The sequence below is a fragment of the Sphaeramia orbicularis genome, chromosome 22 (assembly GCF_902148855.1).
Source record: "Sphaeramia orbicularis chromosome 22, fSphaOr1.1, whole genome shotgun sequence".
In the NCBI taxonomy this organism is placed as follows: Eukaryota; Metazoa; Chordata; class Actinopteri; order Kurtiformes; family Apogonidae; genus Sphaeramia; species Sphaeramia orbicularis.
In genome coordinates, this window is record NC_043978.1 from 36660456 (window position 1) to 36685556 (window position 25101).

The following is a 25101-nucleotide window of genomic DNA, read 5'->3' on the forward strand; positions in this document are numbered from 1 at the left end:
AGTGTTAATAGCAGTATTTAGCTTTATTCTGACCTGCATGCCATTAGGGCTGATGACATCAAAAGCTCCGGTCATGCTCGTAACAAACTGGATGACCTTGTTAAAGCTTTCATCTCCAATACTCCATGAGCCGTCGATGAGGAAGACGAGGTCGGCTTTGGCACCTTTGCACACTGTTGTGCAAGAACAGAGGCATATTCAGTTAATGCTCATTGATGGATATTAACCGCTCAAGACCCAAACAGCTACTGGCACCCAAAACCATCTACTGATGTAAATGTTGAATATCATGGTTATCAGATATGACTCATTTGGATGTTCAGAAGCTCCGTAGTGAACGTAGAAACACCGTCATCTTCTACAACATTGATTCACCAGTAAAACCCATGGAGTTTGATAAATGACAGTGGATGAAAACACTTGGTTTATGTTCTTTTAATAGATTTGACTGAAAAAGTCACTTTTTCTTCAGTTTTCTCTGTTTCTGATATAATAACCTTCAACTGTAATCTAAGCTTTTTTGAACATCTACATGATAAGTGAATTAAATAGAGGAAAATACCCGAATTTCACAAAAAAAAAAAAAAAAAAAATGCAAAATGTAGAAAATAATCTTATAAGAAATGGTGATAAATCACTTAAGAAAGGTTAAATAGAGGGAAAAGTTAATTTGCAAACTGCCACAAAAGTAGCACTGGGTCTTTATTGGTTAATGGCTGTTTCAGTGAATGATGATGTTGAAGGTCCTCTCACCATCTAATGCAGGAGGGACTGTGGCTGGAGGAGGAGGAGTAGGAGGCTCAGTTGGGACCTCAGTTGGTTTAACCACTACAAGACAAAACAGACACGCATATAAAGAACTGAAAGTGCCAAAATATATGACTGAGGAAAGTTGGAAGTGTCAGAGGATACTGACTACCTATAATTATGGTGAACTGTAATAGAAGGTGTTATCTTACATGTTCTCTCCTTGACACTGACTCCAGGGCCTTCAAGGTTGGGAGTTTGAGTGTATACGGTGGCGTTGTACAGAGTGTCGGGGGTAAGGCCGTCAAAGCAGTAGCTGCTCTCGGAGCCTCTGACAGTAATCTCCTGTGCTCCACCCTTGGAGGCTAGGGGGAACAAAAAGCAAGGAGACAAGGAAGAAGAAAAGAGCGCTCAGTCTCAAACAATCTAAGTCAACAAAGCTTCTCCATAAATATCATAAGATAATGCACTCACTATCAAAGGGGTTGACTTTGAGTCTGTAGGAGGTAGCTGCTCTGTGAGGGGCCCATCGGATGCAGAAAGAGTCATAGCCAACGTTGTAGGTGGTCAGGTCTGTCACATTCAGGTACACTGAGGGGAAGAATCCTTAATTAACTTCTGTTTTGATTATATACATATTAGCTGTACAACCATTTAACAATATTATCAACTTACATGTGGTTCCCTGTCCAATAAGAGGTGCACTGACACCTGTGCTGTACTGCGCCAGCACCTTCAGGTCATAGGTGGTTCCAGGTTTCAGGTTATGCAGTTGGTGGGCGGTCACATCTCCAACAAACACCTCTGTGGACTCATCGGAGCCTGTAAGAGGATGGAAGTGTTATACCAGCATGGCGAGCAATTTTGACAAATAACTGAATCACACTCCTATTTGTAACAGTTTTTGTCAGGGATAATAGAATAGTAATTAAAGATATCTATAATAGCAATCTCAATTTATATACCAATGCCAGTTGAATTATATTGAATTGAAAGAGTCTAGATAACAAAAATGTCATTATGGATATCTGAAATTGAAATCCCAATACGCATGAATGACAAAAGTAATGCTACGTCCTAGAAATATTACACTGCGGATAAGAAATGTTCATTTTGACTAAGAAGAATTAAAGTATGGATATCTGCAAAATACTAAAAGAAAACCACTTGCAATATTAGCATATGCCTGTAAATTGTATAGTGTTCTGCAACTTACAGAATTAGAAGAAATGAAATAACAACAGCCACTGAAACTAATTCAGGACATATTCATACCCTCAGGCTGGTAGATGAGTTTGTATCCATTGACTTTGGAGGGTGCTGGGTCCCAGGCCACCCTGAAGCGTGTGTACCACTCATCAGAAACCCGAAGGTTCCTGGGTCCGAGCATACCCACTGTGGGAAACAAGACAGGAGCTTTAATTCATGGGTTCATGAGCATGCGGTCGCTTTGAGTTCCAGCCTTTTCAACAAAACTGAACTGACAGCATGGTAATTACTGTATTATAGCTCAATGCTCATTACTGTTTTTGAATTAAAGAGTAAAATACCTCAATGTGTGATCTAGACGATGATAATGCAACCACATCAGGGAAATTAGACACAAAAATTGGAGTGGAGTGGTATTACAATATGAAAAGCAAAATTAGGTAAGACACTGGTGCACTGCATGCATGAGATCTTCCACACTGGAGTACAGCCAGTTCATAATTCTCTGGCAGAGAGTAATAGTGTTTTTGGCTTGCATGAAAAGTAAAGAATTTCACTTATTCCACTTTTGCTACAATGATTCAGGATCCTAATCAATGGATCAGTCTATTCAGATTTTCTGCTGTGAATTTCATATACCTCATGTGTGTCTGTCAGTTTGCTTAGAGTCGTATCCTCAGATTTTCCATGCACAAAGGGGCTCAGCATAGCGGTATATAAGATCACAGACCTGTACGTCCATCTCCATCCAGCTCTCCTCCGGGTCCGTCAGCATAGATTGCAGTCACTTTGATATTGTAAGGGGTATCTGGGTCCAAGTTCTGCAGCACCACGTTATTTCTGTTTCCTGGTACAGTTGTCTTTAAAATGAAGGAAGCAAATACACAAAGAAATGGATTAATAACAGAACAGATGGAGGGCGAATCAGGGGTAACTAATGTGACTTTGATTGAATCATTTATGTCTATAGTTGCAAACTGGATATTTGTCAAATAAAAATGAATGAAGCAATTGTGTTTGTCAAGCAGATAAGATAATGTGCTAATATTTGATAGACTTACATATTCCTCAATGGGGTCTCCGGTTGTCTGGGCATAGGTGATGCGATACTGCATGACAGGACCATCTGCATGTTCCCAGGTCACAGATAGAGTACTGGTGGTGGGGTCATATACACGTAGGTTCCTGGGGCCACTGCGGGGAACTGAAGGGACAGTTAATACTCTTTCAGTGAGTGTCTACACAAGGGTGCATCATTAAACTTTCAGGAAAAACACATTATCCTTTTATCAAGGTTTACAGAGTTCACCGGAAAGTAATTGTCTCATTTTCAGTTCTCAAAGTAAGGTGTCACCATAAACTAGTACTAAAATATCCACAACAGGAAATTAAATGGACATTTTAATCTTTTATTTGTATACATCAAAGTAATAAAGGATTGATGTGTACAGCTGAACTATGGTGTCAGAGGAATCAGGGACAATATTAACATCCGTCCAAATGGGACTGTTATGCTTATAAACATAAATCTTTCTCCCTGTGAAATCTGAATAGTGGTTTCAACTTGGCTTGCACTTACAGGGAAACATGTTCTCTGCATTTGCTTCAGCCCCAGTGGGCTTCACAGTATGAGCAGTGGACAGCCACTGTGCATCAACTGGATACAGTAACTCCAGATTTAGGCCAGGCAAAAGAACGAACCTAGCATACATGCTTTTGACGGCAAGGTAAACGGGAGGAAACAAATAAATTCCACATACAAAAGCCGTTAACCTCAGCAGAGATGTTACTAATCACATTTTTTATAGCCGTGCCTATTTTGTTGCCTTGGGAGTCCATTCCAATAAAACAACATAGACTTTTCAAAAGCCTTAAACAGATGCACTTTAATGAAATGCAGTCATTTACAATGATAGCAATTTAAGACCCTGGTGCTAAAAGTACGGAAATCACAAAAAAAGTCTGTTAAAACTATTTATAGGGTGGACTTAGCTAAACAAATACAACATGTTTATACACTCAATTTGAACTGTTCAAAAATGTGACATCAGCACTTTTAGCACCAGGATCTTCAGTTATACCTGTGTGTTTCTGCCATAATGAGTAAAATTTCTCCTATGAAAAAGGTCATTTAAATCAGATACCATAACTAACACAAACTGTCTGTCAGAAAATATTATACTATACTAGCTAAATACTCAAATTTGATGCAGAACCATCTATGCTCTTACCAAATATTTTGCATAACTGCCTACCTTGTTCAGTGGAACACAGATTGAAGATTGATTGAAATCTTTTTTTACAGAAATTGTCAACATGTAATAAAATGTAATTTAAAAGAATCACTGAAAAACTGCTTACTACTAACTATATAAAACAGTTGTGCTAGTTCTTCACTTTTTAGGTAGAAGCTATAATGTATAATAAGCTGCTTTCAGTGTTTTACAACTAAAGAAAGTCTTGGCTCAGACTCTTACGTGTGGTTCCAGCATCACTGACAGCGGGTCCTTCTCCATCGGCGTACAGGGCAACCACTCCAACATTGTATTGAGTTTGTGGTATCAGCTTCTCCAGCAGGGCTGTGGTAGTTGTTCCTGGTACAAGAATCTGCAAAGACCAGGAATCATTGAGTGAAACAGGTGTGGACAAGACTGAAATAAGCGAAGATGACAGTAAACGTGGTCTAAGAATTCAAGGTAATGGTCGGGGGATGCGCACATGTGATTCATAAATCACTCTTGGCACACACTATACACAGACTTTTCTCTTCTGACAGCTGCTTGTGTTGTACACTTTCTCCAACACCTTCCCTTTAGTTAACAGGCCTGTGCTGTCAGGAATGAGTGTACAGAAAAGGCAAATGTCCCTTTGATGCTGGAAAGTGATAGTAGAAGGGGTGGGTTTGACAGCTGAATAACCCAGTCTAACAATGCAGACAGCTGATTACACCACCTCCAATGCCCCCGCCCCCATTCTCTCTGTGAGTTAGTTAGTTCTACACACTAAGGCTAATACTCCCCACAGGCTCTGACCTGGTCACAACCTTGGTCACTCAGTAAATGGGTACTTCTTTATGAGCTTTACATGGATCTCCTCAGAATTTGTGCACTGAGAAGATACTACATCAAAGGGACAGAAACAGTGGATGGTTGTTAAGTGAGTTGGAATTTCCTACAATGTTAATGTCCCATTGCTAATTCTATAGTATTTGTCATTTGGTAAAATTATCTACCATCCACTCCCATTTCTTATGCTTTTCTTAGGTGCATAAGCAGGATTTACAACTTTTTACAATGGAGGGACAAGAGGTATTTGTAGGGTGGCAAGGGGGGTGGTACATTGGAATCTTCATGTTTATGTAAATGGATTAAACACATGATGCATAAAAATACTTTAAAAACAATTTCTTCTTATATCCAGTATGAACACACTGGAAAGTCGTTCTTAATGCGCAACAATAACAAATCAAAACTATGTGGCTCTTAAAAAGTGAAAAAAAAAAGAAAATATTTCACCAAAAGTTCCACCCTGTTACAAAATACAATAACTGCCTCTAAGATGTGGTGGAGTAGAATAATAAAACACAAAATCATACATTTTAAGAGTGCAAAATTTAGGGAGGCAGCTGTCTCCCCTTAACCCCCCTGTTGTTCTGCCCCTGTGTGTAAGTATCTCAGTGTAGAAATATTTTTTCAGGCGACACCAGTAAAGCTGGAAATTCATGCAACAAATCTCCCACTGGTGTTAAATTTGATGGTGCTGGCTGAAAAAGCCCACATTGCCACTGACGCATGCTATTGGCTCTTGCCGTGGAAACGAGCTGAGCCTTCCATAAATGTGCTAACAAATGGGGATAAAGGCTAAGTGAGACCATGATATTAGAGTCCTGGTGACAAAAAAACAGTCTTGGTGGTACAATCTTTCTGGCAGATGCAAGACAGACGTATTGGCACGAGGTCAAGTAACATTAAAAAAAATAGTTTGAGAATTCGTTAAGCAGCCTAACAATCCTTTCCACGTGAGGATGTGGGTATACTAGTGCCACAGACCGTGTAAAGAAGCGGAGTCTGTTTTAATGAACGCAGTCTTAGTTTAAAAAGGTCTGTCAAAGAAAAGAATGCAACGGGCACTTACTGCACACATGAGCACATTAAAAAACACACGCACATACAGTCGACCATTTGGTGAACAGACGATTTTTCTACCTCCTGCTGAAAGTGTTTTAACTCTCCTCTCTTTTCTCCCTGAGTGCTTCATCCTGTGTGTAATGTATGATGTTCAGGGCAGTGGCCTGTGAGTATGGAATGTGTTTCTATGTTGGTGCTGTAGAACACTTAAAGTAAATGCATTTTCTCTGTATATATATGTGTGTGTGTGGTGTGCTGTACTTTATTTTTCCCACTCATTGGATGGAAACTCACCGATTCAGATGGTCTGGCACCAGTCACAGGAGTATAGACCACCCGGTACTGCAGGACTGGGCCTGTGGCAGCCTCCCAGCGAACGTTCAACGTGTTGGTAGTGGGGTTGAAAACCTGAATGTTCCTGACAGGACTCCGCTCCACTGAAAAGTCAGGAATTTTTGAGGTAGTAAGAAGGTGTTTAGAGGTAAACAAAGCTAAAGGTTAGGGAGAAGGATGAGTTTAATTAAAGCAAAAAGAGAACACAAAGTGATGACAAAAGTGATGATAGGAAGGTTTAACAGAGAGGAATAAGTGATGATAGGTGAAGGTTAAAAGCCAGAAACAACAGCAGCTTGAAAAGGAGACAAAAGGCAATAAAGCAGAGGAGACAAGGGGACTGAGGAGGAAAATTGTTCAGGTCCGTTAATCATAAGCCGAAAAAGGACAGCGCTCCGTAAAAGACAGACTAAACTAATAATTAGAGCAGGACGATCCTCTGCATTGTTAAGTTTTATCGCAGACAGCTTCTTGCAACATATTGACATCTCTCTTTGTGAATGTCCTAACAAGGGATGATGATAAAAAAAAACAGTCTGGACTAGTTTAGTGGAATGTCAGAAAGGTCCAGTGACTACATGAGAACGTTTCAGTAAAATAGGAACAATACTGCCCAGCATCCAGCAGAGACATGTTTAAGACATTTTTTAACAATACTGCTGCCAACAGGACACTTCCTTTCTGTGCCCTAAAGGTTAATGAATGCATACACAAGGGGTATGTGCAGGCCTTGTGAAGCCTGCCTTCTAAAAAGCAGATGTGTGGATGCTTTGTGCTGCTCCCTATTATAACCCTATAAATGTGAGGGAAAAACACAGTGGGAACAACACGGAAGCTTCTGTACTTTAAAGTTTCAGAGACCAAAGCCTGTTGCCTACAAAGATGCTTTGAATTTCGGGGCACAATAAACAGTCAAAGACGATTCTCTATTTAATTGCCAAAAGTAAGTTAAAAGTAAGAATAAGTTGCTGTAGAGCAACTGATGGTTTCGTGTCTTCTAGAAATAGGAGTTTGAGTTGTACATAAACTGTATATACTATAAGGGTCTGGTTAAAAGGCCACTTTAGGAATGATGGCCACAGATGGGAAAACTGGGGTAACAGTACCATGCATGGATCATGACCTTAGCCAAGTAAGTTGAGAGCTATAAAACTTATAAAGCCCTCCATTCATTTCCATCCCGCCACCCCATTCTTTTTCCTCAAAGGGGAGCCAATTACTCAACATATTCCCTCCCTCCCCCATTTCCAAGCCCCACCATTATCCTGACCACCACCCTTCATTCCAACCTATAAATGGACAATATTACGGTAAAGAAAGAGGAGACATGATTATGATGCTGCCAGGCTGAAGGAATTCCTTCCTACGCAATCACCCCACAGAATGCTGATTCATTCCCAGCAGAGGCTGGTGGTTTAAATTTGTGGGAGAAACTGGAAAATCAGGGCTCTCTGAGTCAAAGGTTGAGCTAAGCTGACTGTATGATTCTCATTTTATGTAAAGTGTGATCTTACATTGTGTATTAGGTTTGAACTCCATGAGCTACAATTTAGTTCATGGGAAATAAATCCATCGGTTTTGTTTGGCTCGAACATTGTAAAATGCCGCTTTAACTGGCTGTCTTAGTGAAGGTCCCTGACATAAAGACACAGAAAGCCAGCAATAAAGGCCACTCAGTTCATTCTGGACAGACATGAGTGGATTCCTAGCTTCATTGCTTAGAGAAAAAAAATTGTACGTCATGCACTGTGTCATTCTGAGATGTTTTCTTCTTGGTTTGGGTGGTTGAATGCAGGGAGGTTTCTCCCATGGATATCATCACTGGATCTAAAACTTTCTGCTGGGATCATCACTGCAGCTGATTTCTCTATTAATCTGTATTTGGAGCATTATGACAACAACAGTAATGACCACAAGCATGCGTTGCTTACAAGTTTTGCCGTTCTCGGACATGCGCTGTCCTTCTCCAGCTGAGTAGATTGGAACCACAGTCACAGTGTAGATGGTATCAGACTGCAGGTTCTTCAGCACAGTGTTGAAAGTGCTCCCTGATACTTGTGCCTGTAAAGATGTATATGAAGTACATCAGCAATGGTCTCAGCTGGGAACTCATTCGATTTTCAGTCTATGGTTTGGAGACATTTTATGTGACCAGAGTGGTTTTCTCACCGTTTCCTCTACTCCTCCGGCTGCAGGGACGTAGAAGATCCTGTACTGACGCACATTACCCTCAGCAGGCTCCCATTTGACATTCAGTGTGCTGGTAGTGGGGTCAGTGACCTGCAGGTTCCTAACACCACCAAGAGGTTCTAGAGTACGACACCATAAACTTAATATCTTCACAGTAAACGGCAACATTTGTCTTGGTAGCCAAGCATACACAGTAATCACATAACATTAATAGTATCTAATAGTATCTGAAGTCGTGGACCACTTACTGGTCTTGCCAAGGCCATTGAGCTCTCCGCTGACTCCTCTGGCATAGACTGCCACCACGCTGATGGAGTATTCAGTGTCAGGGGTCAGCTTGGGAAGCAGGACAGTCGTCTTCTTCCCTCCAACCTGGGTCTGGATGGAGAAGAGAGTTTGACAAAAAAAATTACTAACCCCGTAATCTACTGGGAAAATTGTATTTGAACCGTTTCTAAGAGGATAAAGAGTTTAACAATTCTCCTAGGCTTTCTTAATCTGATGTCAAAAATCTGATGGAAAGAATTGTACCTGAAAACTACTCGACTGTCAACATTTCGTCTGAGGAATGTTTTGAGTGTTTTTGGACATGGCTAATGTGCAGCACACTGGCCAAGGTGAATCTATACTCTGATGGTTGAAACAGTCGGATGTCTTGTCATAACAGTCATGACAGGTGATGAATTTACTAAATGGCTTTTGGCTTAAGCTCTAAAGAGTGGGGACATAATTCTAAAAGGGCTCCAAGAGTGTGTTTTCATTTAGATTTGTGGGTGATAATGTATATGGCTGTATGTGTGCATCTGCTTGAATTCTCAGTGTGTATACTTAATCACACAATAGCTTTGTGACGGTTTTTAACTGGCTGGCTCCAGTCTTTATCAGCCAAGAAAAAGGACAGATGTTTTATCACTGGCAGAACAGTAGTCTTCATCTACAAAAGTGCAAAAGATGCATCAGACATTCCCAAAAAAGCAGATTTGTCACTCTAGACAAAATAATGCAAAGCCCCCCAGATCCTTGAACCAAAACTACTTGGCTCATTTTAATGTGAAAGAGGCTGTTCCAGTTTTCCATCAACCCTTCACTTTGATATCACCCAGGCAATCACTGCAACTAAATCTCAACAAGTTTTAAAGAGGAAAACATTCCATCGTGTGTTAAAAGGGAAAGTCATGGTCAACAAATAGCAAACAAATAACAGTGACTGAGCTGAAGCTGAATTTTGTGTAAAATGTTTGACAAGGTAAATTATAAAGAAAGAAAATTTACTTTAACCTTTAGTTCCAGTTTGACAAATGTCAGATGCCATCTGGGCTCCATAAAAACGACAGTGAGATAATAGCCATGCTGCACTTTAAATACAGTCTGTTGTGTAATATATGACACACATGGCACAGTACTATCTCATTACACAAACATATTGACCCCGCAAAGAAAGTGCATTCCATTTTCCTCATAAACACTTACAGATGACCAATAACAGAAGAGTACACATGAACGGAATGAATTTATCAGAACACAAACACTTCATCTCTGGTCATCTGGTCAGTATGTCTCAAAAAAGCTATTAAATCACCAAATGTGCTGTTAAATTTTTACAGCATGTACATTTCATAGATCTCTCTTAAGCAACTTTTCACATCTTATAACTGCTAACAGATAGATAAAATATTTCCCCCAACTTCAGTAAAATGGAACATTTAACAGTGATTTAAGAGCTTGTTCCGCTGCTTATCAGTGTTTATCAGTATGCAAGATTGGGTAAGAGTGTGTGGATGAGAACCATTTAGCACCCTTTGATTTCATTTTAAAGTCTTGCTTGTGGAAACAATCAGAAGCGTCTGACAGTAAATTGAAACCAAAGACTGAAATGTCATCCAAAAAGACTTCTGCACATTCAGTAAGGCAGCCAAAAATGCATGACCAGCGGGAGTATAGTCTGCAGTGTCAGGAAAAAGTAGGAAGGGTTTTGCCCATATTATTGATGCCATATCCAAACAACAGATTAAGAGATTTGACTTAGAATAAATAAAATAATGCTATACCTGTGGTAGAATTTTAGCTGTACACATACTTTATATTTCCTGGACGAGAAGCTGCTTAGGAGGAAACAAATCCACTGACTGAGTTAAAGCTTAAGCAGCCATAAACAGTTTGTTTGACTAAGTAATGCTAGATTGAAGTCCAGCAAAGAGGCAAAGAGAAAGATTTAGAAATAAGAAGCTGATACTTGAAGCCTAGCACTGCTGCTGGAAAATAGAATCAATTTGTATGGACAAAAAATAGCAATACCAGTCATTCCATGTATAATGCAGTAAAATTATGAAAAGTTATATTACTTTATAGTCAACGTGTCAAACTGTGTATTTTGGGCTTTTCTGTGCCTCTGACATAATGTAACCTCTTTTACAGATATAACTTATGTATCTTTCTTCTTTGGCATTTAATCTCCAGAGTAGCTCTCTATTAAAGTACCTGAAAAGTAAACTTGTACTTTTTTTGCATCTGATTGCCTGCACATTAAACAGCACCGCATAAATGCTCACATTAATCCTTTAATTTTATTTGAAATTAACAATGTGTTATAGTTCTTATGACTAAAAGTCTACTATGGGACTTACGGTCTGGCTCCTGCCTCCAGATGTTGGGACGTAAGTGATTCTGTAGTTCTGGACGCGACCTGCGGCTGGATTCCACCTGGCATTCAGACTGGTGGTGGTTTCATTGAACACAACTAGGTTTGTCGGAGGTGCATTAGGTGCTGGAAATTGCAAATGAACACATATTAAAATCACAGTTATGTCACAGTCATACCTGTGATATTGCAACAACATTTGCTCCTTGGATTTCCGTAAAATGTCTTTTAAAGACACAGTCCTTGATATATATAAACTAATTTTCATCTGAAGAGCATGTCTACTAAGTATATCTCAAAAATGCAAATTTATCATCATATCTAATTTCAGATAATGCATGTTATCCACTTTATTGCACAACAAAATGGACCTATCCCTGAATTATATCAAGAACTGTGGCTTTAAAGAAGAAAAGACAACCTTTTCTTGGAATTTTGTCTTTTCTAAAGCATGGATGGAGTTGCTTAAACAGCAATGGATTGATGGAAAGATGAATGGATGAATGAAATAGATGAACTGATAAATGCATCCAAGAATGCAATGATGGATTGGTGGATGCATCAATGGATGGATGGATGGATGAATGGATGGATGGACAGATAGACAGATGCATGGATGATGGAACAAGCTTCAAAAATAGGGATTCACATCTTTTTTGCAGGGCATGCATCTGTGAAATCCAACTTCAGCCATTTAACTCGACAAAACATATTAAAAAAACAGCTTTGGGATAAATGGCATAAACGCAGACAGACAGACATCAAATAAAACTGGCTGTGTCAGCTTAGGTTAAGGGCCTTGCTTGATGATGTAATGATGGTTGTCCAATGAACAACACTGCTGATGACTGGGCAAAACAATGAAACATGCTTCCATCACTTAAAAGATAAAGCATCCTCTTGCTTTATCACAGAAATACTTACATGGACCAGACTGTCTGGACACTATAGAGGCAGAAATAGAAAGGTATAATGGACACACCTTTTACTTAACATTTCAATCAGTAAATGCATATGAGGAATAAAATGTTAGATTAATATTAGGCCTAAATATCCATCTAGCCTTTCGTCAAGATCCAACACAGATTCTGTTCAGTAAATGAGGCAAAACAGTATTAATTGCAGGATGTTGCCATCAAAAAGCTACTGATGTTTATCTTACATGTCCTCTCAGTGCCCAGCAGGTCCTCGCTTTCAGATTCATCAGGGTAGATTGCAGTGACAGACACATCATAAGGTGTATCTGGCTCCAAATTCTCTAGAACGTGGGTTGTCTCATCATTGTTCAGAATGGCCTAATGAGGAAAACACAAACGCAGCGTGTGTCAAGGTGTTTCGCCAATAAAATCTAACGATGAGTAACACAAGATTGATATCATAAGTGAAGATAATTTTATTGGTGCAGGTCTGTTTTTCAAATGTTCTGACTGCCTCAACTGGAGGTCTTTTTCAAAGCAACGCCAAAATGCTTTCTGCGGGACTCATCAAATAACTGCTTGAATTATTGAAATTGTAAACATTTCAGACAGCTGGGTTTTTTCTTACGTATTGGTAGTTGCTGTCTCCTTTCTTTGTCCAGCCAATACGATACAGAGCCACGTCAGGCGCTCCATGTTCCCAGGTAGCCCTGAAGCTGGTCTGGGTAACTTCGGAGAAACGCAGGTTCTTTGGCGCAGGAACCACATCTACAGAGGAGAGGGAAGGAAAGGAAAGATAAGTTGAAACACAAGAGAGGAAGACAATTGGAAGGAGTTATTATCTTGACTGTAATTAATTTAATAGCACATTTTCATTCTCACCAGTAATTGCAGAATTTCTCATTGTCTGACCAGGTCCCTCATCATAGACTGGAGTCACAGCCAGTGCATATTCAGTCTGAGACATCAGGTTGTCCAGTTGTCTGGTGGTCACACTTCCACCAACTTCCAGCTGTAGAATAATAGATAGCACTATTGTAACATGATATCACTCCAAATTAACAAAGCAAATATCAAGACCTTTGTGAATACTCTTTGAAATATAAAAATGACATGAAAAAAAGTATCTCAGATGTTTTCCTCCTTTCCACGTCTTCCAAAACTTTTATTCCACTCTCTACTCTCACTTCCCAGAATCTTTGGAAACAGTGGAAGTTAGCATCTACTCGGAAACTTGACCAGAAGGTATAAAACTGTGCTCCAGAGTAAAATGGAAACAAATAAAACACCTAATAAACAACAAATGGATAAAACAACAACCAAAACAGCTGGAACACTAAAACACGTGTTTAATGGTTCCAATTCTGTTAAGTTTTACCAGGCAAAAATACATTTGGGGGATAATTCATTCTTAATACCCATTCATTTAAAAACACACAGGTCATGTTTGCCTGAAGTCTGAACCAACACCTTATTTATTGGAGTAACAAAACCATGCAAAAGGCTTCACCTGGACAGAATGTGTATTACAGTTTAGTAATAGAGTGGCAAATACTCCATAGTGAGTTTTATCACATTACTCAAAAGGTCAAGTCGTTATATTCTGCTACTTTCTAGGCAGAAACCTCTTCCTCCCTGTGCTCTGTGCATTTTTGACAATCAAGTCTGTGGCCCATTAGTGGCTTTCACATGTGTGTTTCCAACAGAAGATCTATGAGGATCACCTTCACCAGATTTATGGCTAAGGAAGTAGCAAATGGCAGACCACAGCCTTTGCTGCTGAAGCCCAAGAACTCCCATGAGAGGCAACCGTAAAATATTTGTCCAAACCACACCACCATAGCCACTATTTACCCCCACAAAACTGATAGTTTCACAACCTTTTCAGTGGACTCCAGAATGTTTCCTGATATCCACCCAAACAGCTGCACTGTCAATTATGCAATCGAGGCATAAGGGATCAGTCAAAAATATCAGTATACATCACCATTAAACGTAATGGATCAAACAGAGAGCAGGCTCAATCCAATTCCTCAGGAAAGACATGGAAAATGGTAAACACATGGACTACAGGTAAAACGCATGATGATGATGAAGGGAAAGCTAACCCAGATTGGAAACTCACTTGTTTGTCATCACCATCCTCAGGTGTATAGGTGATGATGTACTTGCGAACAGCACCAGGAGCAGCGTCCCAGTTAAGCCTCATGGTGCTGTGGGTGATGTCACGAACCCTCAGTTCACCTGCAGGAGGCAGGGGCACTGAAAGTGAAAGATAGTGTTAGTTTGGAGGTGTTCTTAATAATATCAGCATTATTATATTTGTTAATGTTTTACACTTGAATCAGAACATGTGTATTTAACTGAAAGTGAGACATCATTAAACATTAAACCTGATCAGGTCATGACTTAGCGACTACATACGGGTAACTCCCTGCTTGGTCAGTGGTTCACTTGCTGATTCTCCATGCAAGGCGAAGAGGGAAAGTGTATAGGCTGTGTTGGGGAGTAATCTCACTAGCTGGACATCAGTTGTATCAGCTCCCACTCTCATCTGCAAGGGGAAGAGACCAAACAAACAACATAAGCTCAAAAGGGGATTGGGGGGGTGATAGATGATGTTCACTGTTTCTGTCACATATAGAGAGAGACATCTGGATAAAGAACACTGAAACACTGCGGCACATCTGCCGAATCCGGTTTTGACCCACTGGATTTGACACCTCATGAACAAATGATGATGCTCCCTTGGCAGAGTGAGCTCATGGCTCACCCACCCCTTTGTTACTGACAATATATTTCTGTTATTTCCCTTGTTCCTTGTTTGCTGAATGACGAGGCAAACAGTATTGTCTTTCTAAAATGTTACTGAGATGGATCTGGACTTTGTCAAGAACTGCTGACACCATATTGAAACAGCTGGTGCTTCCAGTGTTCAGCAGTATGGGTTTCGTGTATATAACTGTTTGAAAACATGTCTGTTTGTGTCTGACTATAAACAAACAATATTGTACTATTTCCTATTTCAAATCTATCATGTCTGTATTCTCCATATCAGGAAGAATGACTCTTACCTCCTGCTCAGTGGTGGGCTGGGTAGCGTTGATGGCGCTGTACAGCAGCATGTAGCCTGTGGCACCCCGAGCCTCCTCCCATCTGACGCGCATGGTGGTGGTCTGCTCATCATAAATGTCCATTCTCCTCACAGCACTCAGGGGCACTATATAACCATCCATGACATTAAAGACAGTGGTTACTAGTGCAGTATAAATAAAGCTGTAACACAGCCAGGCACTCATGTGACTATGTTGAAACACAAAAAGCAATATGTAAATTTCAGTCCAATCTAGCAAATCTCCTTATTTTTAACATATCCATAAGGATGAAAACTTTCCTTTTTGCATTTGTAATTTTTTTTCTCAGGCTTATTTTGTTTGCCATTTACACAGAGGAATGATTTATGTTTTATGTGTGCTTTTATAGATACAATATAGTGCTATTAACTCTGCTATTTTAGAGAGCACCAGTAAAACAACAATAAACAACATCTTAAAAGAAACAAAGTCAAAACTGCGCTTGAACTTCACTAGTGCTATCCTTTTGCAGCCGCAAATGGGCTTATAAATAGTACAGATATATAATGAATATAAAACCTTTGAATGTTTGATTAATGGAGACCACACAGGAGTCACAGTCACATGAGTGAATTAAATCAGCATTTTGTAACTGAGCCAAAGAGATTCAGTGATGGTGGATGACTAAAAGGAAAACTGGAAATGTTGAAAGAGCAATAAAAAAAATCTGCTTAAATTTCCATTTTTTCTTTGATGACCCCATTTATCTGGTTTCTTAAGTGGAAATATCTATGATTTGGAGAAAATGTCTTAAAATTTGCCGTGACAGAGTTACATCTAAGATTACAGATCTATCAGTACATTTGTAGTAGTGTCAAGTTATTTACATAGTTCAATGCGGAGTGGCAGATTATTTAACTCTGCAGGTTTACATTCCAATGGACAACCTTTAGCAAATGTAATTGTTTATACGTGGACCTTTTGAATAAAACGATTGGTATGCAAGCCAAAGAGAAATGAACGCATACATGTGGTCTCTGTTCCTTTCAGAGGCTCGCTGCTCTCCTCTCCCACCACAGAGTAGACGTTGACCAGGTACTGGGTCAGTGGGTTCAGGCCCTGGAGGACCACTGTGGTCTCAGTGCCATCCACAAACACCTGAAATTAAGGACATAGTTAGAACATTCTAGATTGTTTGTCGAAAACCTTCCCTCCAAAGTGAAAAAAGTTCTCTTAGTGTTTGTGTGCAATTATTAATTTGTGTGTACACGTGTGAATATGCGTGCTGCAGTTTCATATAGTGCACTGGACAAAGAGTATTTGTACAGAGGAGGGGGAGGTGGGATTAAAAAAGACAAGCTGTATCTATTTAATGGATTAACATGAGCAGTTCATAAAATTTTCCCATTAAAACCAGAAATTCCTCTGACAATTCTTTATTGGACTAAAACACAGCATGTGCTTCAAATCCATGTCTGTAAACAAAAATAAAATCTCATCCACCATGTTCACTATTAAACAAACCATGGGAGCTGGATGAAAAAAAAAAAACGTATAATTAGATTCAGACACCAAAAATGCATATTCCACACATTGCTCTAGGATGCTGCTGGCCAACAGACCTATCACTCATGAAGTCATTATTTGCTTTCTAATCCTCTAAACTGAGAGCTGTGTGTTTTTGTTTCCTTGCCCTGTGTCATATTGTAATGTAATTAGACACCCATACAGCAGGAGGCCAACATAAACAAGAGGCTGGAAATAGACGATTGAGTGCAGTTTCCCATTAAACTCAGAAACAGTCAGGACACATTTATGCTGATATCCCACATAGAAAAATGGACTTGATGCCGTTTTTGTTGATGCTGAATTAGTGGCACTACAGACTGGGTGGTGCTGTAGGGTTTTATTACAAGTGGCAGTAAAATGCCCGTGTTAATACCTGTTGTGGGCGTCCAGAGACAGTCATGTACTCCACGCGATACTTTTCCACTGGGCCTTCAGGGGCAGTCCAGGTGGCACGGAAGGACTGGTGAGTCACCTCTGAGGTCACTAGATTAGTGGGGCCATCCGGAGGACCTCCTTTACAGACAAAAATGTAAAAAAACAAATATTCAGTGTAATATGTAAAACTATTCCAGGTAGCTTTAACTGGCAATCCCAGATTTAGAATTAAGGTTTTGGACCACAACTTTGACTTTTATACAGGCTTTATAAGTGGTTTAGGTTATGAACTTACTTAAAATACAGTAAGTAATAAACTGTTATAATGTATTTGGAAAAAGGGAAACAGTGAGGTGTTGTTTGCCAGGTAATCCACATTTACTTTCATTGATGCTCCTCAGCTCTCACAGCTCTTGTTTTGCCAATTATAAATGGTAGCAGCTCATTCATTAAAATTGTGTTATGTCATACACTTTATAATGTACCTCCCTCTTGCCAGTTGTAAACTGTTATAGTAGTAGTAGTAGTAGTAGTAGTAGTAGTAGTAGTAGTAGTAGTAGTAGGGACACTAATTTGTTAAATGGGCTTAAACTTTACACTTTACAATAAGGCACCCTTTTTCATTACTCATCCTGACTGACTGATTCAGGGATATGATGAAGTAATCTGAGTAACTAGCAAGATCTGAGATTTAACAGAGTAAATGGAAAACATAAAACATGCTCTGGTTCTTGTCAAACTTCAAGTCTGAATGGGCGTGTGCCTGTGTGTCCATATAATACTAATTAATGACTTACAGACATGCAATATTGAATTAATTATGTTGTTAGGAACAAACAACCACATGCACATTCTTAAAATCTATAAACTTAGTGGGAGTTGCATTATTATAGTCATACACCAGGAAGACCAAAACTCCGGAAAAGGATTCAAACATTGCACACCTCTTAAGTGACAAGTCCAAACAGAACCTACTGCAGTACTCAGCATAGTACTCATTAAGGCAGTAAAGCCACATCCTCCCTGGAAGATTTCCCCCTAGTATCCAATAGCAGCCTTTTAATTTGATTAAGGAGCAGACATTTCCTATTCCAGGGAGGCAAAAGGAATATTAGAGGAAGAAGAAAATAAAAGAGCTGAAATAATTTCCGAGTGCCTGGCTTGTTCTCTGCTTCTAGTGTTGGTCTCTGTGCTGGGCCAGACATGTAACTGTTTGTGGATCTGTGAAGGTGCACGCTATGTTTATACTTCTAATCAGATGTCTGGGAATGGATCTGTTGTTTTAGACTACGTAATCAAGTGACATATTATCGGAAAAACCAACAGGAATTGTCCTGGTAAGGAGCAGGACCACCGGAACAGCTTGAGCGTGCCTTGGCGTTGATTCTAGAGTCTCTGAATTCAACTGGAGGGACGAACACTTCTTCCAAGTGATATTACCTCATTTGGTATTGGTATTGTCATCCTGGAAGAGACCAGTCCCCTTGGTTTTATCTTTAATTTGTCACCCATCTGTATGTGTTTATTTGTCAAGTATAAGGCACCTGTGTTTACATTTCAGAGTCCTGCTTATTTCTTTCTTTGCCAGTAGTTGCTGGTGTGTATACTCTGATGTAAACTTGATTTATACCTGGTCCCTTGACACTGTTACAGAGGTTGTCTGTGAGATTATCCACAATGTCCAACAGGAAGGAGAAGTCAGCCACGTTGTACATGTGAATGTCATCAGGGTCAGTGGCAATGGACCTCAACTCATTCTCATCAGCATTCTTCACACCTTAAACACAACCAGAGACAATCTTTAACTCATTTCTAAATCCCAATAGACAGGAAGACTCACATTTTTCATGTGTTTTTGAGTGCTATATCATGGTACAAACATATCTTCCTTACCAATAGCATAGAGCTCAATGCCCTGATCACGCAGGTTCTGAGAGTTCACAATGACGTCGTCCTGGGACTTGCCATCAGTGATCAACACACCGATCCTGCGAGAGTTGGGCCGCATCCCAACATTCTCTTTGAAATTGTTCTGCAGGAGGTAGTTCAAAGCCAAACCTGCAAAGAAGGCAAGAGTATTTATCATTACCAACTTTATATTTTGATACCATTTCATCATGGGTAATGAATTAATACACATGAATATTCTATGATATATGGCACATCATACTCCATTGTTCTTAAATAAATAAGCACAGCCACTCTCAACCAAGGTTATAATAGTTTTGGATTTTTCATTATAGTTTAGTTTTATTTTAGTTTTGACTTTTTTTCTTTAATTTCTTTAAAAAAGTTTTAATTAGTTTTTAGAGCAGGTTTGCTAGATTTTATTAGTTTTAGTTTTTTTTCTAAATGCTTAGTTTTAGTTTAGTTTTCATTTTATCATATCTTTTATCTTCCTCGCTGTCACATTCAAAGAAATCCCATAGAGGACTCTGCTGCTTTATCCCAACTTTAGTCTCCATGTTGCCAGGTAGAGAGGGGACAAGAAGCCGACTATAAATGACAAGTGACAAGAAGTGACGGACCATGAGGTGCCGCCAGCTAAAATTGCTCGAGTGAAATAGATCGATTTAATATCAGTCCGACAAAGATGAAAACGAAGGGAATTTTATCAATAATTTTTTTACACATTTTAGTTAGTTTTGTGAGCACACAATACAATTCCAGTTAGTTATCATTTTTTCTTTTGTTATTATTTGTTTCAGTTAACAAAAATGTTTTTTCAATTCTAGTATTTGTCATTTTGTTACTTTTCGTAAACGATTATAACCTTCCTCTCAACACTGTAAGAAAGCAACCTCAGTAAAAGAAGTACCAGTCAAGGTGTTTCCTCCTTTATAGGGCAGGTTAGCCACAGCATCCAACAGTGACGCCCGGTTTTTGTGAACATCCAAGTGCCATTCAGTCTTTGGGTCTCCACTGTACTGCGCAAGACCTTTAGATGAAAAAAAAAAAAGTTACATCAGGACACAGATACCATTGTTGTTTGAGCTAGGATCATGACTTAGCCTTAGAGTTAATAAGTAGATTTCAATTATCCTTATTTTTTGAGGACCCACCAATCTGGACCCTTTCAGGGCCGATGTCAAACACTCCCACCATGCGAGCAATGAAGGCACGAATGGTCTTGAAGTTGAGACGGCCAATACTCCAGGAACCATCCACCAACAGCACAATGTCAGCCTGTGCAGTGGTCTTACACATCACATCTGAGAAGGTGAAAAGTTCAGTGTTTGAATACTATAAAGATGAAACATTCACTTTACACAAGTACAAAAGTCCATAATCAGTTGTCGTGTTCATAAGATTGTGTGTGAATTGTGAATTTCATGATGGCTGAGGTGCTCAAAGAGTTGTAAAAAGTAAAGGAAAGTAGAAAAGAAGGATTATACAGTCAAAAGCATAAAGTACATTTGTGGCATTGAGCAGAGTTTCATGACATCAACACAATTTCCAAAAAGGCAAAACAAACATTGTCACAAACAAGCAATAAAGCATTTTGATTTCTCTTCCTGGGAATTCTTTAATCAGAGAACTCCCAGGCTTCTTGTCTTGCAAACTTTTGAGGTAGCATTTCTTTGCAGTGATCCATGAGTTAGTCCCAGGGGCAGGAGAACATGCCCTTGAGAGGCCTTTAATATAAAAGAGGCCACGGATGAAGATTACTCCATGTTCAGATCCTGTTTTTCAAATACCTGGGAAGGCATCCCATCTTCGGCACCTAAAAGAGGGCTGCAGATGTTGCACTAACTGCCACTGTCTGCAACTGAAAACAGGTTATATGATGTTTGATTTACACACTGGTTTACTCATTCTTTATGCACAAAAAGCCGAAAACCCATCCCCCATAATAGATCAACACTGTCAAAGAGATAAAGACGCTGCACAGCAACAAATCTATGTGTAATATACTATACTTAAAGTGTTTGGTCTATGTAATTTTAAAAGGTAATGGATGCTTTCTGAGACTTCAAAAGACTAATAACTATCTGTTGACGGGGGAAAACTTTCTCTTAGATATAAAAAATGGTCTCTAGTCAGGAGAAGGTACATGACAGGGAAATATTCTCTCAGCTTTTCCTATTTGTCTTTTAGACCTGGGAGATGTCACCAACTCTGCATCTGCCTCCATATTTGGATGGGGCCTGCAGCAGAGTGGTCAAGTTGACCTTTCTAGTTCCGTTCAACAAACACAACATTTTTCCTCTGCTCACACTTTTCTCTCTGACTCACAAGGTAGTAAAACATTTTATAACTGCAAACAGATTATATGCATATGGCTCAAATGCGCAATAGCTGTACTTAGACTGGAAATAAAAAGCGGAAGCCCAATGTGACACAATGAAGAAAGCAAGAAAGGGCAGACAGATGGAATTGCCATTAGGCCTATTTTTTCATGAGACAATTAGGTTTGACGAAAGGCATTTAGAGCAACTTAGCTTTTACAAGGCATTGGTTTAGAGTATATTTTCCTAAGCAAAAATTTACTAAGTGATAGAGACTCCAGTGTTTGACTGTTGCTACTAAGAGACATAACACACTGGCGACACAGTGTTGAAAGTGTTGACAGGTGGAGTAATAGAAAGACTAAACTATTCCAACCACTATGGTGTTACACTTTCGCTACAGATTAAACGTTTTGCTTCAAAGTGTTTGCTAATTTTCTTTTATATTAGTGCAGAGCAGTTTTGTCATATGTACAGGGCTTTTACAGTAATATATGAGTAAGTTTACCTGATGGTTCATAAAGTGGTATGTCTGGTGCATCAGACAAAGTAGTTGTTTCCTCTCCAGCCAATGGCATACTCTCTCCCCCTTCAAACACACCAAATACATTCACTGTGTATTTGGTAGCAGCTCTGTAGACCAAAAGCAAATAACAATCAGATTTTTATCATATGATCTACTAAAGAGAAGAGAAGAGAAGAGAAGAGAAGAGAAGAGAAGAGAAGAGAAGAGAAGAGAAGAGAAGAGAAGAGAAGAGAAGAGAAGAGAAGAGAAGAGACAGACAGACAGACAGACAGACAGACAGACAGACAGACAGACAGACAGACAGATAGATAGATAGATAGATAGATAGATAGATAGATAGATAGATAGATAGATAGATGAAAAATGGCCTACAGACCCACCTGAGTTCCTCTAGCACCACAGTGTTGTCATAGGGGCCAACCTGAAGTTCTCCCAAATCAATGTCATCCCCAACAGGATGGAAGGTGACTTTGTACCCTTTAACATCACCAGGAGCATGGTCCCAGGTTACACGGAAACTGGTCTTAGAAGGCTCTGATGTCTTTAGGTTCCTAGGGCCTTTGTAAGGTGACACTGTAGTATGAAAAAAACAGAAAAAAACAGATTGGATAAAGGGGAAAGTGCTAAATGAATAAAGTTAGAAAAACTGATATCAAATGGTAGATGAAAATGAAGTATGAAAAAACAGCCTTATATAATGCTGAATATTCTTCTAGCATGAGAAGATTAGTGTTATAAGATTAATGGGGTTGACTTGGGGAGGAAACTTGGCAAAAACAGAAACAGTCATGATGTGGTGCATGATGACACTAACGTACATGTTGTTCCTTCTCCCTGCCTTGCTTTGCCTTCTCCGAAACGGTAAACTGGCAGGACAGTAATGTCATAGGTGGTGAGGGGAGTAAGGCGCCTCAGCACAGTAGAGGTAGTGCCACCAGGCACCTTGGCTGCCAGCTGGCGTCCTCCAACCTTGGGTTTATATGTAACACGGTAGTTGAGCACATTTCCTGGGGCTGGTTGCCATGTCACCTTCATGCTCTTCTCTGTCTCCTCTGAGACAACGATCGTTCTGCCATTGGCCGAGACTGCAAAGAGAGGAGAAAGGAACAATGATTTAAAGAGATGAATGGATAATCTGAGGAAAATGCAGACTTTGGTTCTCACTCAGATGAGAACCTGTGCTAAATCTGTCCTTAACTGCCTATGTTTCCAATATACCTTTGGAAATATAAGCAGCATGGCTTTCCTGCTGGTAAGTAAACTAAACAGTAACACGCTTGGCTACCTCACAGTCTTTCATCCGGATATCTGCTCTGTTTCCACATGCGTGTGAAGACAAACCCACCCAAATATTTCTTTTTGTCAAAGGTATACATTAAACAGACCCGAATTTACATGATTGATCGTGTTTAGTTGGTGGGTTTGGAAGCCAGGCTTGGATGTCTTGTGAATTTGATCAAACCCATAGTTCTCATTTTTCCATTGTGTGTCCATAGAGTGTTTCTTATTTTCATAAAAGGAAGGGCAAGTGTGAATTGTCAGATGCTTCAAAATGAACTGAGGAAAATATTCACAACTCTGTTCTTCAAAGGGAAGATTTTTATTAACGGAAAAAAGCAGCACATCCAAGTTTGCAGCGTCTGTCTCATATGAAAAAAGAGCCTGTGATATTTGTTACGCATGAGGAAAAGCAAAAAGATAGTGTGTGAAAAGTGATGGAGAGAATAAGCAAAATGTACAAAATTACCTTGTGGTTGTGTTTGGTACTTGTGTCACCTTTCTTGCCAGAATCAACACACTCTAATGGGGCTGGAAATATTTTTATTTGACTACATTCCATTCACTAAGTGGTCGACAAGTTCCCTCTGAGCTGGTGCAAGTTTGTGTAAACAACAGTGTCTACGGATGAAGGTGTGATTAACATTACATTACACCACTATGCATAAATAGAATGTACATACACACTTTTAAAGATGTGTGTACATCGACTGCATAGTTATTGACCCTATCTAAGGTTATCACAATTGCAAGTTTAAGGCTTAATGCTCAGTATGCAGAAGGTAACAAATGAAGTAAGCATAGAAAAAACAGGAGAAAGAAAGAAAAACAGAAGAAGAAAAGAAAGTAAGAAAGAAGGGGAGAGACGAACAGGTTGGAAGCATTATAAAATTTAAAGTAACTTACCATCCGTGGTCTCCTCTCCCGCCAGAGGCTGGCCCTCGCCATGGCCATAAATAGCATAAACAGAGACCTGATAACGTGTCTCTGGGGTTAGACCGTCCAAAACTGTAGCTGTGGTGTCTCCTTGTATCGTCTTTTCTCCACTCTCCTCAGTGAACATAGACTTCCATGTGATCCTGTACTGGCGAACATTCCCAGGGGCTGCGGTCCACGAAACACCAAAACTGGTGTCAGTGACATCTGAGGTCACCAAGTCTCTGGGTGAACCAAGTTCTGTGGATCAGTTCAGAGAAACAGCATTAGGAAACAAGGTAGATGTATGACATCACTACTTCTGAACAACAGCACACTGTACAGGTTTACATGTGTTCACGTAATTTCTCAGTTTTTCTTTGTTTTGTTTCACTCCAGTGCATAATAATCGGACAAAGATGGTAGTACAAAGATATGTTTCAGGGATTTCCAGCTCAGTGAAATGAAGGCTCTATCCAGGTGGGGTTAATCGCTTATGCAGAAACACAGAGTTTTGAGGAAGTTAGTGAGACACAGAATGGACAAAGAGAGTGACTCCAGTGATAAACCACGAACAATCACTCATCTGTCTCCGTTTTAACCCCCAAGGATCTGTTTGAACAACCCCATTTTCTCCCTTTATAATCACAGACTTCTGGAAAAATCTCTGCAAAACTAATCACATCACATATCCTCAGCGCCTCTCCCAGCAGCACTTTAATTTTCCATTGAAACAGAGGAAACCTGATACATAAAAAAGTGTGTTTGCTACGACTGCAGATGTTGCACTCTCGTTCTCTGCTTCACTTCTCCTGAGAGATCACGAAGGGAAAGAGGCACAGAATTACAGCTGAGGAAATTTTGTGCTGGTGTTTCATGATGAGAAGCCAGTAGAAGCTGGTGGAGGGAGATGCCCGTGGTGAGATGGACTTTCAACACTTCCATCAGGTTGTGGTATGAAGCTGTGTCCACAT

At 39.7% G+C, this 25101-nt stretch overlaps 1 protein-coding gene across 3 annotated transcripts in view; it reads right to left on the reverse strand.

The window, feature by feature from the left end:
- The window catches only part of col12a1a (collagen, type XII, alpha 1a), a 56845-nt gene that overhangs the window by 17142 nt on the left and 14602 nt on the right, over positions 1 to 25101 (reverse strand). For 2 of the 3 annotated variants that reach the window (XM_030127302.1, XM_030127304.1), the window contains exons 14-44: positions 24119 to 24388; positions 22753 to 23019; positions 22315 to 22507; positions 21917 to 22041; positions 20242 to 20391; positions 19998 to 20117; positions 19073 to 19237; positions 18810 to 18956; positions 17178 to 17317; positions 16264 to 16393; positions 15236 to 15381; positions 14586 to 14715; positions 14287 to 14423; positions 13044 to 13173; positions 12790 to 12929; positions 12407 to 12539; positions 12169 to 12189; positions 11231 to 11370; positions 8855 to 8984; positions 8586 to 8725; positions 8348 to 8477; positions 6378 to 6520; positions 4434 to 4563; positions 3018 to 3160; positions 2687 to 2816; positions 2023 to 2142; positions 1423 to 1569; positions 1222 to 1338; positions 960 to 1112; positions 754 to 828; positions 34 to 173 (exon numbers count right to left, since the gene is read on the reverse strand). In XM_030127302.1, coding sequence (XP_029983162.1) covers positions 34 to 173; positions 754 to 828; positions 960 to 1112; positions 1222 to 1338; positions 1423 to 1569; positions 2023 to 2142; positions 2687 to 2816; positions 3018 to 3160; positions 4434 to 4563; positions 6378 to 6520; positions 8348 to 8477; positions 8586 to 8725; positions 8855 to 8984; positions 11231 to 11370; positions 12169 to 12189; positions 12407 to 12539; positions 12790 to 12929; positions 13044 to 13173; positions 14287 to 14423; positions 14586 to 14715; positions 15236 to 15381; positions 16264 to 16393; positions 17178 to 17317; positions 18810 to 18956; positions 19073 to 19237; positions 19998 to 20117; positions 20242 to 20391; positions 21917 to 22041; positions 22315 to 22507; positions 22753 to 23019; positions 24119 to 24388 — 4382 coding nt within the window. The remainder of the gene's footprint in view (positions 1 to 33; positions 174 to 753; positions 829 to 959; positions 1113 to 1221; positions 1339 to 1422; positions 1570 to 2022; positions 2143 to 2686; positions 2817 to 3017; positions 3161 to 4433; positions 4564 to 6377; positions 6521 to 8347; positions 8478 to 8585; positions 8726 to 8854; positions 8985 to 11230; positions 11371 to 12168; positions 12190 to 12406; positions 12540 to 12789; positions 12930 to 13043; positions 13174 to 14286; positions 14424 to 14585; positions 14716 to 15235; positions 15382 to 16263; positions 16394 to 17177; positions 17318 to 18809; positions 18957 to 19072; positions 19238 to 19997; positions 20118 to 20241; positions 20392 to 21916; positions 22042 to 22314; positions 22508 to 22752; positions 23020 to 24118; positions 24389 to 25101) is intronic. The other variant, XM_030127303.1, reaches the window with a different exon arrangement.